Here is a 13527-nt window from a genome sequence, read left to right as displayed (position 1 = left end):
TGGAGACGTGAGAATTGGTAAAAAGTGAAACGATTTATTCGCATTGCTATATGAAAATTATATAGCTATATAGTTATATATAAATTATCGTTGTGGCGAACGGACGAGAAAAGATAGAAAAATTGACAAACTAAATTAAACGTCCAAATTAGAAGTGTGAATGAAGCTCGGGACAAGAGCCGAAGGGTGAAGAGCGTAGTTAATTATAATTAAGTTCTTTTCTTTTGCTGTAATAATTAATTCTCAAAGCGTAAATTAATTTCGTTAAGCTCCGTCCGACGCGTCATTCGGCGACCGAATATCGTCGATCTTCAGGATCATCTTCACCAGTTGCGTGGCCAGCAGGATCTGTTGAGACTTGCTGGTCAGGGTCTCAATCACGTTTTGGGCATTCATGTCTGCAAAATTAACCAAAATTTTTAGAACTATTTATTTCACTAATGCTGAAAGAAAAGAACGTTTCGAAGTCTTTTTAAAAAGGAAGTTCGTATTTTTTAAACAAGTAGATTGCAAGCTAAACAGATCAGCTACGTATAAAAGATTGATGATTTGGTACTCACCAGCAGTACCACGATTCAAACAATCGATGCCAAGGGCGGAATTCTCCTCTTTCACCTGGCGGGCCTTGACCTCAGCCAAGGTGTCCACAGGGGAAAGACCAGAGTTCTCAGCTAATGCCAATGGAACAGCTTCCAAAGCTTCGGCAAAAGCACGGAAAGCATACTGCTCTAGCGTGCTAATTTTGTTTGCCTCTTTAGCACAAGCTATGGCGCAAGAAATTTCGGCTGCACCACCCCCATATAAAATCTTTTGGTCCTTTATCAAATTGCGAACTGTGCAAAGCGCGTCGTGGATCGCTCGCTTTGCTTCCTCAATGATCTATAATGGGTGTATTTCATTTTTATATTTAATCGTCAGTATTAAAATCTTGTGGATACGTTTTTAAAGTAATCTGAAGTCGCTAAATAAATGTCCGCAATCTTTACACGAGGAATTAATTAGTTAAAAATGAGTCTATTACAACTTTCGAAAAGGAAAAGGAATATTTCGAGATAATTTTTAATTGTCAGTAGTGCTGCTTATAATGCACTATAAAATGTACAATTTATTAGTTTACTAATTTTAACTTAATATGTGAACTAAAGAATCCTATTTTCCAAAAAGAATATTGTTTGAGTGCATTCTGTGGAATATTAAATTCTCCCGTGAGGAAGAACGGTGGCGCTGCGATCGCTTAAAAGCCGCCATCATAGTCAACTCTGTGTTGCAGTTAGTGTGTGGTTGTACCGTTGAAATGAAGGAGTTCAAATCGGCGATGCGAGAATTGAACAAGCAAATATTTCAACGCATTAATTTTGCAAGGTGTCTGGTCAGTAAGGTATATTATTAACACCTCTGAAATTCTCCTTGCCAAAAGTACGTTATAACTGTAAGAGAAAATGAGTCGATCTATCGAACAGATCGAGACCGGAATTCGAATCAAGATCTATTGCTTGCCGAGACTATATCTCGTCAACCGACGACACATTCTCTCGCAGTTCTTATAAACGCAAAGAAACAATAAATGTCAGAAATATGCCGGACTATTACATAACCAAATAATATCACACTTACCATCTTATTACCGCCGCGAATAAAGATGGTCACAGCCCGGGAATTTTTGCATTGCTCGATGATGAGCATTCGGTCTTTAGTTGTTCCAAAAGTCAATTCTTTGACAATACCAGCATGGCCAAGCTTTTCTGGCGTTAATTCTTCGAATCGAGGAACTATACGACCACCGGTAGCGATAGCAATTAGCTGTAAATATTTTAATTTACTTTACCAGTGCCTCTATTTCGAATCTTTAAGTACATAATAGGTGAGGTAATAATTCCCTCAGATCTCATAATCTTGTGGTCATTAGAGCCACTGCGAATGACAGATTACTATTTAATGAATTTAAAGGATCTTATGCATATTTTTTCACTACGAATTAATAAAAAAATAATATATAGATTCTCAAAATTCAATAAGTCAGCTATCCGATCGTTCGCTCTCTTCCGTCGCAATTTTTCATCATTGGGAATATTTTCGAACAAAATGGCGGATCTAACGATACTTACTTCGATTTCAGGACCACCAACCCATCTAACAGCGGGCAACTTATTCTGCAGAAGGAGATGGTTGGCCTCGTCGTCGAAACCCCATTGGCAAATGGCAAGAGTAGTTCCTGCATCCTTTACCATTTTCACCATTTCCGTGAACTTTTCCCGCTCATACTCCCGCAGAGCCCTGTAGTCATCGACGGAGGTAACGTCCAACTTATGTTTCGTTTTTGGTTTTGGCGGTTCGAACGGACATGTTAGAATCGCCAGTTTTACGTCCTCCAATTTCTGTAGCACAAAACACATTTTCCATATGTATTCTTTAATTTAATTAAGTCATTCTTTGCACGGAAATTATTTTTGCTTCAGCTCTCATAATCTTGTGATCATTGAAGCCACTGCAAAGGCTAGAAATCATTGAATAATCACTTTCAGAGACATTTCTATTTTTTCACTGACTTTCGGATGATAGTCAGATAAACAGTAGTTGGACTCGAAGAAAATAGATTAAACAAAATTTTCTGAACCTTTACCCTTCTCTGCAGCTTTTTGTCATCATTAGGAAAAGTGAATACATTTATTAGACATAATTATTTAAATAAGTTCCATACCTTAGGCATCTGAGGATGACTGAAGTCCTTGTCTACAACAACCCCATGAACTAGAATAGTATCTTCCAATCTACCTCCAACTTTTCCTTCAACCTTAATCAACTCAAAGTTCACATCCCTTGTTTCTGGATCTAAAACTGCGAATACAGCATTCACAGCTATTTCTGCCATCTGCCTATGACATTTGTTGATGCTGAAAAAGAAAATGAACAATATATTGTCTTATCTGTAATTACAGTAAGCAGATATAGAATATAAGATTATTTAATTACATTTTTGACCCAAGACTAGTCATGGCAATATTGATGTAAGCCTCCCTATTTTCGTTGCTACCTTCGAAGGTATCAGCAATGGTTTTCAAATGGTCAGTAGCACATTTGGCTGCCATTTCAAAACCATCTGCTATTCTGATCGGATGAATTCCTTTATCCAACAATTGTTCAGCCTGCTCCAGCAGATCACCAGCTAATACAACTACTCCAGTTGTACCATCTCCAATCTCATCGTCTTGAGATTGAGACAATTGAACCATCAGCTTGGCAATTTCGTGGTCCACATCCATGTTCTTCAAAATTGTTGCACCATCATTTGTTACTGTAACATCTCCATCAGAACTGATCATCAACTTGTCCAGGCCCTTGGGTCCCAAGGAAGTTCTGAGGATGTTGGCCACATTACGTGCAGCCATAATGTGTGACTGAAAATTAGAAAAATAATGGCATAAATATATGTCCTAAGTCTGAGAATTTTTTGATTTAAAAAAAAAAATTATTACTGGAACAAAAATAATCTTGTAAGTATGATTCAGACGATGAACAAATTTCCAAAGTTCCATCAGGCTCTCATGGAATCATGGTATCTCCTTTTATGGTCAAAAAGGAATACACCAGTAAAACAATCTGCATTTATTATATCCTCTATCCAGAAATTAACAAGAATAAATAATTCCCTGTGTACAATTTAAGATAAAAATTGTATCGCCGATTCGAGCTATATTTTTTAATTAACATCTTCAGAATAAATTGCCAAGCCCGGAACGCCGCCATTGCTACGCGCTTCACGTGGTCCGTCCTTAGATTCAGATCTTAAATTTCCAAACCTGATGAAACCATGATCAGAAATTTTGTTTAGAAAATAATTAATATTTTTAAAGGTGCAAAATAAATAATGTTAATTATAGAGAATTAATTTACCTTGATAGCATCGGTGCCGGTTAATCGTTTTTGTTTGTGTTGGTCACGAAGAATAATGAACGGTCTTCCATATTCGTCGAAGGTCACGGCGCCCGGAATCGCGGTCATTTTGCTAGCAAAATATTCGCGAACTATTTATTAACAAGTACCCCTTTCGGGATTTTTCGCTTCCACAGGAATAACGTTCGATCGTCGACAGGAGTTACACGACCATCTTGTTGCCAGCAACCGGATGTTCACGAATCTGACCTGCCATCTATTTTCGTATGTGTAGTTCAGGCCGATGCGGTCTGCCAACTGTTGGAGGGAAATTCAAAACGGTAGACTGTGCTTCCATGGCGCAAATTGTTTCCAGATTTTTCAGCAGAAAATTCTGAGCAGGATAAGTATTTATTCAACCGTAAAAAGCGTCGGAGAAATTAGCCATAAGTTCGAAAAGCCATTATGTCGCTGGCGTGCGCATCGATGGCGTGCAGAGAAATGTTGCTATCGTTACACCATACGTGCACAGGATTAGTAGTTTATATAATTATAATCTGTTGATAATTATTCAGTATTTTTTCCGAATGAAATTCATACCTAGAGATTTACTTCAAAGTTCTGTAATTCACAGTAGATTATATAATATTGATTTTAATAAAATTGATCAATATTAATTTCAGTTATGAAACGAATTACCTTATGCAATAGAACACAATTTCTTGTTGGATCATTCTTTTGAGGATGATCTAGAAAATCGATTTGAAGTAATAATCTTAAAAGGAATATGTCAGGTTATGTTACACAGGATGATTTGCTTATCAACCTTGACTAAAATAAATATTACGTAATCGATCGTGAATAATAGATTCTTCAAGACTCCTCCGAGCTATCGAATCTTCCGTATGATCGTGAGCAGGTCGATAAAAGTGAAGCAGATTTATGTTTTGTATGCACCACATTGTATTTCACATTAATCTATCATAACTTTGCATTATAATTTTGAACAGTACATATAGTTATAGACATATAATTATGGTGGAATTAATTCATTCGATAGAGGTACTTTGACTCAGGGCCGAAGCGGCCGTAGTCCCCCAATGAGCCGCACGTTTAAACAATTTTAAACAAACAACCGCAAAAATTCAACCGTAACTTACCGAAATCGAACGATCGAATTAGCCTATGATATGTATCAGTGTATCACCTTCGTAAATCTCCCCCTTCGGAATACAATAATTCAACGATTACGAAAATAATCCTAATCCTCCTCGATCTCACGCGAAATCATCTTATCGTTATCGTGGTTCAATTGAATCGTAAATCGAAACTAACGGAACAGTTCCTGCGTTCGCACGCACGACGCATCGGAGGGTATAGTTTACGATTAGTTAATAGATATACGCTTCCGGAAAATATATGAATACTATGTAAATATATACCGTTTAAGTATACATATCGATCGAAGATAAAAATATAATTTCAATACGATATACATATATGTATAATATATATATATATCTCGCGTTAATAACATTCACAAGATTAAAACTCTCCTTAATGGATTTAGGCATTCACATGATATGTTAGAGTTCCCTTACACGATATAACGATCAACGTTGGAAGTATAATATAATATTCTCATTATTCCGTGTGTAACTAGAAATACGATTCTTTCTCTCGTTTTCTTTGTTTAGTTCCTTTTCTTTTCGTTTTTTTTCTTTAAACTTGTATCATTTGTGTGTGCTTGGACTCCCGATGACTAGCATCAGTGGCGTAGAAACGAGGGGTTGTCCGGATTTCGCAGCAGGTACTTGACGCATCAGAAAGAGTGTCCGCAACGACGTTCTCATTTCACTCTTACGTTCGTATTTTTTTTTGTTTTTTTTTCTCCCTCTCTCTCTTTCTAACAAACCGAAAAAATAGCACCGCGGCTTCCAGATAATTCGATTACAATTGTAACGTTTGCTCTGTCCGGGCCCAATCGTAGGCAGACAAGTCTCGAAGCCGCAATTGCGTCTAAACGCCTGCGATTCCCAGAATGATCGAGCTCTTAGTTTTTAATACAGACAGCGTAATAGACGTTAGTTAACGTTTCGATTCCCACAAATATTATTCTACGTGCACGTTAGCAGACAGACCCGGATATTATATATGTATGCGTCTGTTCGTTTAATTAATATTCTTTTTTTACGCTACGGCTTTCTTGTCTTTTAATTAACCGCTTGACGAAGCGACCTCCGAGGTTCCAATATTTAGTCAATGGAGTGATTCCCGCGATTGGACATCTTTGATGCGCGGCTCGATCTCCGCGACGATAGTTGTTCGATCGAGCGGCAGCCACACTTAAAACAGAATCTCTAAATACCGAATCTCTACGTATACATACGTACGTCTAAATAATTTTGGAATATACGGCTACGCGAAGCAAGATACTTCATTGATATGTGTACGTATTTTTCTTTTTCTGTCTGACCGCGATACGACTTCACTCGCATGTATATGTAGTAGAGTTTTTTTTTTTAATAAGTTCACTATGATACGTTCCCGCAGACACCGACGAATCGTTTTTCCCTTCGTTCGGCCGAGTACATAATTCTGTTTAGAGCAAACATGCTTTGTTCGACGACGCTCGCCCGTGAGAAAATATTTCCTTTTTTCTGCTCGACGTTCGTTCGACCTCCTGCCGAGAATCAGCCGATTCGAAAATATATATATATGTATATATATGCGTACATATTTACTTTACTCTGTCTGTGCGTTTGAGTAATTCGAGGAGACACCTTATCTTGTAAGTAGTAGATTCAGGAAACTCGATTCGAGGATCTGTTTAAGTTCGCCCGTGTACAGGGCAAAGAAAGCATCGTACCCCGACGGGATGTACGATTTCAGCTGAGATTATATTTTCCAGGAGGGGTGTTCTAATCGTCTGGAATCCAGATCGCTAGACCAACGAGAAGGAACGGAAAATAATGGACGAACATGTAGAACCGCCCTGTATACGAGATTCGTCTCGATCGAGCCTGATCCCTGGAAACGCGCCCCGCAGAATCTTCTCATTGATATGTATTTTTCCCTTAAAACACTAAGAAACAGGCTACTCTGATATGTATTATTAGTTCTCAGTCGCAATGTTTGGAGAAAACCGATTGGAAGGCGCGTTTGCATCGCTACTCGGTCCTTCACCAGCCGAGGTCACTTCGGACTCTCGTCGAGGTGGCCTCGCTTGGCGGGATCGGGACCGGAGGCATCGAACGAATCGAGAGAACTCCGAATCGACAGCTGAAAATCATAGCAACGAATTAGTGTGAATCGGATCCGTGAGAATCGTGTGCGATGGGTTTGATTTCTTGCGACGCTTTCTCCACTCTCTCACCGCCTCGGACCTAATCGTAGACGCGTTTAGGCGAAGGGCACGCTCTTGTAGAATCGGTTCCCCTGGCCGGTGATCCGCTTCTCGCCGGAAGTGTACTGCACCACCGATTTTATTTGGTCCGTTGCCACGGGCCCGATGCATACTAGGGGATCCTTGAAGTAGGAGCAAACCTGAAACCGAGAGAATAATTCATTTAGGGATCCGCGAGACCGTTAATCCGTTCGCTGTCTAAGTGAAATTCATGCTTCATCCGATTTTGTGAAGCAGTACAGTAAATTCTTTCTAATTGAGATTCGAGCCTTGTGGCTCGTTTCTATAATTGTCGACAATCGGTAACTATAAAAACGAACTATCGAATAATCGTATCTCCTCTTCCCAAATTGTCCAGGGAGAATTAGGGAGAATTCAGAATTGTTTCACACATTCTGGGACAACTAACCGCGAAGATGACATGATGCATCGTTTAACCCCCACTTCTAGAATTCTTTACTTTATCATTGGTAATTGAACTATTCGTCTTTGTGCAAAATAAGGGTATCTTTTACGGAATTTAAAATCGATGATTCTTATTCTTGTTACGAACGTGTAAAACTTCTATTTCTATTTAGCAGGCTCCGTCGAAAATCTTCGGTCCGATTAGACAAGGGGTTGATTTTTATTTTCATAATAGAATGGGTTCGAGCCCCAACGAATTTCCAAAGATAAATCCGCTATCGATCAGCGAGTTCAGGTGTGAATAGACAGCGAAGGGATCGAGGGGAGGGGACGGGGTTAGTTTCGTTGCAACGTGAGTACTTTTCTAGGGGTCTGTCGATGACGTCTTTGCAGCTGACAGCACAGACCGCGTCCGATGTCGCACTCGCCGGACATGTTGCACTCCTCATCTGGAATCATTCAGAGTCGGTCGGTTACCAGGCTTCGATGTTTATAAATAACGGTCTTTACGTAAGAACTTATAATTATCCGTTTGACGCAATCGTTTGTGAATTGACCTTCTGCCGCGAGACACCGTTCAGGGGATAAAAGAATATCGGATAGAGCGTGGGCGGGCAAGGGCTGTACTCACTGTAAAGTTTGTTCGACGTCACCGGTGGTTGACACGATCGGGACTCGCTGCCAGGAACCTCGGCGCACATTAGACCGGTTTCACAGTCATTGTCCCGCTTGCATAGCTCGCCCTGTTTCTGGCCGAACACGAACATGCAGTGGCCGACCACTGGAAACAGCAGCGATTCACACCTTCGTCGAAATCAACCCCTAATTGCCGAGGCGATTCGGTCTATCTATCGAGTCTTTCGGATAGATAGTCATTTTTTGGAATTAATTCTCCGTTTTATACTCATCTCAATGTAATTATTTCAGTGAACCTTTATTCTTTTAATAAGTCAAAAATAAAATTGTTCGTTTAATTAAGCCAGCTGTTGCAGTTTCTTTGAAAAAGGTTCAAATACAACAGTTTTATAAAATGTATAATTTAATACAGAATACCGAAGCATATATCCTTTTCAACCAGTATATTTTTGACGCGTATACTCGTCACGAAGAAATGGCAACATTTTCTGTTACGACGAGGTCGTTAGTTATTATAACTAATTTACAACAATCTGTAATAACTAACGAGTTATAATCGTTAATTATTGATCGGGTTACTTCTTCGTTGAACGCAGTCCCAGTTAAGTTATCTTCGTCGCGACTGTTAGCAAAGTCTCAGGGACTTCACCCCGGCAGACCAGAGGATCGGGACAAGGGTGATAATTACCTGCATCTACGGTAACGCAAATGGATCCCGGGCAACACTGTTCGTTGGAGGTGCAGGGTCTGTCCTCGCAGGGTTGAACTTCCGCCAATTCCTCCATCGACTCCCCATAAGAGTTCCCATAGGCGCCAGACAGGGGCCGCTTGAACCGAAACGCGAGACGTTGGAGTTCCCGACGGGGGCTAGGAGACGCGAGGCCGATATCGCGAGGAAAGTGGAGCAGGTCATGCTTCGGCTGCCATAACTTAGCGCTGAATGGCCGCCGTACGTGCCACCGGCGAATTTGTGAACGGCAGTTTGCGATGTAAAGAAATTCTTTGGTCGTTGATAATGTCGCGGGAATTTTTCGCGACGGTTCGACGTAGTCTCGTTAACCGACCGCACCGACGAAGTCACCTAAATTCGATCGCATTTATGGCGGCCAATTAACTCTGCCGAATCAAAAATCGTACGGACTTCATTCTTAGCGCGTAATCGTCGGCGAAACGTTTGCGGTAATAGCGCGAGATCGCGTGCGATTTTTCCGAAGGAATTGCCCGACGATCACTGGGTTCGATTATTAATCGGAATCGCGGTCAATTATCGGGGCGCTATCTCTCGAGCCTTTTCTCTCGCGGGGATCGTTCGTGACGGAGAGGCGGTTTTCATGCAGAGCTGTTACGTGAAAATAATATATCGATCGAACGCCGGTCGTACTGCGGCAGAGTCGCATCATCGCGATGGGCACAGCCGCGGGAACGCGAACGCTGTGGTTTCAGAGCTCCCTATGGATTTTTACCTGGTACAGTCCTGATTTACTCATGTAGTCGCCGTGGCCACCGTAGCCCAGATTCGACAGTATTTCCGGGCTGAAACGGTTGAACACACCGCCCCATGCGCTCACTTCGAGCTGCATCGTGCTCGCCAGAGCGACCACTGCCAATGCAACACACGTGCGCATCTTTGGTTCGTGTATCGGTTGCCGCAGGGACGATTCGGGATCTCTGAAAACGCATTCGGGGATCTTTGGTTCATCCTCGACTCGGATTCGAAACGGAGACACCTTAAGACCGGGCACTTCGCGCACGCTGTGCACATTGTATGCACTTGCGGTGCAGTAGTCGATTTCGTTTGATTTAGTTCGATAAAGTTTCGGAAAGAAATTGCTAAGACCTTGTGAAACTGGATAATTAGAAAATAAGAGATGAAATTTATTAGAAATATTGAGAAAACGACGTTTTCCCAAGTGTAGCCAACAACGGTGCATCGTTAGCTCTAAAAGGGTTAAAACAGCTGGGAGATTGAGAGACTTGCATCGTTCTGGAATTTATGATGCATTTAAAAAATTCGATTCTAGTCCTACGCGTAGAATTATTAGATCAGAAAGGTAGAATTATTAGTTCCAGGTAGCTAACACTAATTATTAGATTTTCATGGAAATTCCCATGTTCATACGTTATTTTATAAAAATCAGACAGAAATCTCTTTCCTCGTTTAAAAAATTACTCATTCCAGAAATAAAATAAAAACACGATTAGACCTTGTAAATTTGTACGTTCTCCTCCACTTCGCGAATCTGCACACGGCATAAACGCATAAAGATCCGCAATCCAAGTGATTAATCTCGCAGAGGATCTACGCCGAATCGAGTAAAATGCGTTACCGTAGTTGAACAGGTGTCACGCGACAACTTTCCCCCCTGATTAAATGCCAAATCAATCTTTTGCTCTGACACCCTCCGCGTAGAAATCGCGGAATTTCTCAAAAGACCTCACCGCATTAGACCACGGGAAAGTAGTACACGCTCGACGATCACGCATAAATCTCCGCCCCGTATGCAAATGCCCTAACAATCCGCGTTTCGTTGGAGATCCCGCGAGGATAGCGACCAAGGCTGAACCCGGCGATTTCTGGGAAAAAACTGGTCGGGGGTTGGAATCAGAGCGAACGCTGGTACTTACAGTGTTCTGCGCCTAAGTCCTGCCTGAGCTCGGCCGGTGGTTCGAAGCAGGAAGGATCAGCCGCCTCTCTCGCCAGTTCCCCGGGATCAACAAGTCCTCGATGGAGTTCGCTGGAGGACTGAGACTGAGTCCAGCCGCGGCAGCATTGGCAATCTATACTTCCACGTCGGCACGTCGTTCCGGTTTCCCTAGCGAAAGCTCGCGGCAAGCTCCGCGCGTGCGCGCCCTCCTAAGCTTTTTTCCACGGCGAACGCGACCCAGGTGACATTTTCTCCATTCAGATTTTCGATTGCCCGTTTTATTCGTGACGTGTGATAACCTTTTACCTCCCGGCGACAAAGGGCTGGCCAAAACGTCGCGCATCCCTTCGCCCGGGCTGGAAACACCCTTTGATCGATCAAACAATCCCATCTGTTTGCTTTCAATTTATTCCCGCGGGTTCCTCTTGCTCTCGCGTAACGACCAGCGTTTTCTAGATTTCTGTTAAGAAAGATCAGAGGTTAATCTAGGTCGTGGTTTTTTTATCGGTGAAGGTTCCAGCTGGATTTTCGAACGCCTTATGGAATAGGCTGTTCAAACGTACAGGTACTGCGAAAATTGTATCCTGTCCCAGGACGCAGCGGCGCCGTTCAACGGGCGCATAATCGTGTAGGTGTTCAGCTCTGTCCTCGTCGTTCCTCTCGCACCGCCATTGTTTCGGTCTCTCTTGGTCGTATTGATCCGGGTGTCCTGATGTTCTACTGGCCGGTCGATCCTGCTCCGTGTATAGTGTGTTCGTCAGCTGTAGGACTCGGAGAATGAACAAACGCCTGTTTCTCGAACGCGACAACCGCTAATTAACATCCTCGGAAGCAGAGGATTAGCAACGATTCTCTCGCGATCGAAGCAATTCATATTCTCCGTAACTAATTGACGATCGTAACGAGGACCAAGATAACCGGGTAGTCGCTCGCCAAGGTTAATACGGCAATCGTCCCCCGATTAAAACAGGATGAAAATTGCATGCTTCGATCTCTCGTAATTGGAAGCTCGAGTGATCGTTTATCCGAGTGGATATAGTAATCCTTCCTGGATTCGAAAGAATGGAAATTGCATGCTCTAATCCTTTATAATTAAGACTCCGGATGACCGGAGTAGACAAAACACAGTGGCCAACAAATGTGTTCGCACATCTTATAAAACGGAATAACTTTTTCAAGACTGGATCGTCTGACGTGAGTTTTGTCATTTTCGTTTCTCATTTCAAGTAATAGCAAAATTAAGAACAGATATATTAGTCGTTGTCTAGTAGATTAGTCCCTCTACCGTCTAAAACCAAACAGTCCAGTTTCAAACAAGTTATCGCGTTTTGGCGGTTGCTCGAATACTTTTGCTGGCCACTGTACGTAAATCTCCCTGGATTCGAACGGATAAGATTCAATCTTCCATAATTAAGATCCCGGATGATCGCAGATAGTGCTCTTTTCATTTCAAAAAACGATGGTCTCGTTTCAATTATTCATAATTAGTTGAGGGATTTCAAGGCAGGTTCGTAGGGTGCACGTTGTAGTCAGAGTTTATAGAATTTAAGATAAAAGCGAGAAAATTTGTAAGCTTGAAAGAACCGAAAAGGGGCACAGAAATATTCTGCAGAAAATTGTCGAGCGATCTCTTTTAAGGGTGAACAAAGCAGCGCTGCTTCCTCGACCAGGAGAATTTCGTTCCGTTCGGCGACTCTCGCCGACGGATCTTGCAAAGAAGAAGCTCTCTTCTGGATAATTCGCGATTCGCCGTGTTTACCACGAAGCAATCACGGTTCATGTGCTCGCGATACGCATCCGTCGCATGCACGCGTTCGCGGCGCCCGACCACCTGTCCATGGAAATGCCAAAGTGCCTCGCGTTACCTGTGTAACGCGTCTATTTATAATCGGTCCGCGTTTCTGAATGGGGAAAATCGAAACGAAAACCGCGGGATATGCCGTGCCAAGTCGAGGGCCACGGCTCGTTATTAATCCCCCCGGATCCGCTCAACAAAAGGATTGTCATGTCCGCGAACAATAAAGCCACCCCTTTGTCCGCCGCGTTTTCCGGGTGCCACGAAAACCGGTCCGCCGAATCGGCCTCCGACCCGTTTCCTTTCTCGTTTCCTGCGTAAATGGTGGCGCGAATCGCCCCGGACAGCCGAGGCGTCACTTGTGATTAACTGTCCGGACAGTTCAGGTTCCCTGTTTCCGGAAACCTGATCGCCGTCGCTCCGATTCCGCCGCAGTCGACACTTTTTGCTCGTTGATAATGAGAACGCACGGGGTGGCTACTGGATAAAGAACAACGCGCGTTCGGCAAAGTTAGATGAATGGGAAGATGCGTCAATTAATCGTCGGATAATTATTATTTATTTAGCAGCGTGCTCCCTGCGAATGGTCGAACGAATCTCTGGATCGTGGCGGTCAAAATGACCGGTTCCATATTTTCTATTTAAACATTTTTGGTATTACAGAGTCACTTTCATAGGAAGTGATCGAATAAATTTCTTAATGCAAACACACGTTATAATAAAAATGATGAGATGTCTAACTCAATTCAGTCTTGTAATTCTTATAAAAC

At 42.3% G+C, this 13527-nt stretch overlaps 2 protein-coding genes across 2 annotated transcripts; both read right to left on the bottom strand.

Annotated features, from left to right (window-relative positions):
• Window positions 1–14: 14 nt before the first annotated feature.
• On the bottom strand, window positions 15–4136 carry CCT5 (chaperonin containing TCP1 subunit 5). Its single transcript, XM_033484107.2, has 7 exons — window positions 3892–4136; window positions 2971–3395; window positions 2699–2891; window positions 2106–2375; window positions 1615–1800; window positions 561–879; window positions 15–398 (listed from the first exon to the last, which is right to left on the bottom strand). Exons 1-7 carry the CDS (start codon window positions 3997–3999, stop codon window positions 265–267), a joined length of 1635 nt encoding a protein of 544 aa, XP_033339998.1. The 5' UTR covers window positions 4000–4136; the 3' UTR covers window positions 15–264.
• A 673-nt stretch (window positions 4137–4809) lies between these two features.
• Window positions 4810–11102, bottom strand: spab (space blanket). The gene is made up of 6 exons (XM_033484108.2): window positions 10943–11102; window positions 9781–9985; window positions 9006–9144; window positions 8313–8462; window positions 8042–8130; window positions 4810–7416 (listed from the first exon to the last, which is right to left on the bottom strand). Exons 2-6 carry the CDS (start codon window positions 9940–9942, stop codon window positions 7273–7275), a joined length of 684 nt encoding a protein of 227 aa, XP_033339999.1. The 5' UTR covers window positions 9943–9985; window positions 10943–11102; the 3' UTR covers window positions 4810–7272.
• Between the last annotated feature and the right edge of the window lie 2425 nt (window positions 11103–13527).

Source organism: Megalopta genalis, chromosome 4 (genome assembly GCF_051020955.1).
Source record: "Megalopta genalis isolate 19385.01 chromosome 4, iyMegGena1_principal, whole genome shotgun sequence".
Classification (NCBI taxonomy): Eukaryota; Metazoa; Arthropoda; class Insecta; order Hymenoptera; family Halictidae; genus Megalopta; species Megalopta genalis.
Note: the sequence above shows the minus strand (reverse complement) of the source record. Positions and strands in the feature narration are given on the sequence as shown.

What these genes read in the sequence shown, in the direction of transcription:
- spab (XM_033484108.2), bottom strand. Translation starts at nt 9,942, where the DNA reads ATGCGCACGTGTGTTGCATTGGCAGTGGTCGCTCTGGCGAGCACGATG. An exon ending in GTAAATCAGGACTGTACCAG is followed by an intron (nt 9,145 to 9,780) that starts GTAAAAATCCAT and finishes TTTCGGTTCAAG; the next exon opens with CGGCCCCTGTCTGGCGCCTA. An exon ending in TTGCGTTACCGTAGATGCAG is followed by an intron (nt 8,463 to 9,005) that starts GTAATTATCACC and finishes TGCTGTTTCCAG; the next exon opens with TGGTCGGCCACTGCATGTTC.
- CCT5 (XM_033484107.2), bottom strand. Translation starts at nt 3,999, where the DNA reads ATGACCGCGATTCCGGGCGCCGTGACCTTCGACGAATATGGAAGACCG. An exon ending in CCGGCACCGATGCTATCAAG is followed by an intron (nt 3,396 to 3,891) that starts GTAAATTAATTC and finishes TCTAATTTTCAG; the next exon opens with TCACACATTATGGCTGCACG. An exon ending in TTCGCGGCGGTAATAAGATG is followed by an intron (nt 880 to 1,614) that starts GTAAGTGTGATA and finishes CACCCATTATAG; the next exon opens with ATCATTGAGGAAGCAAAGCG.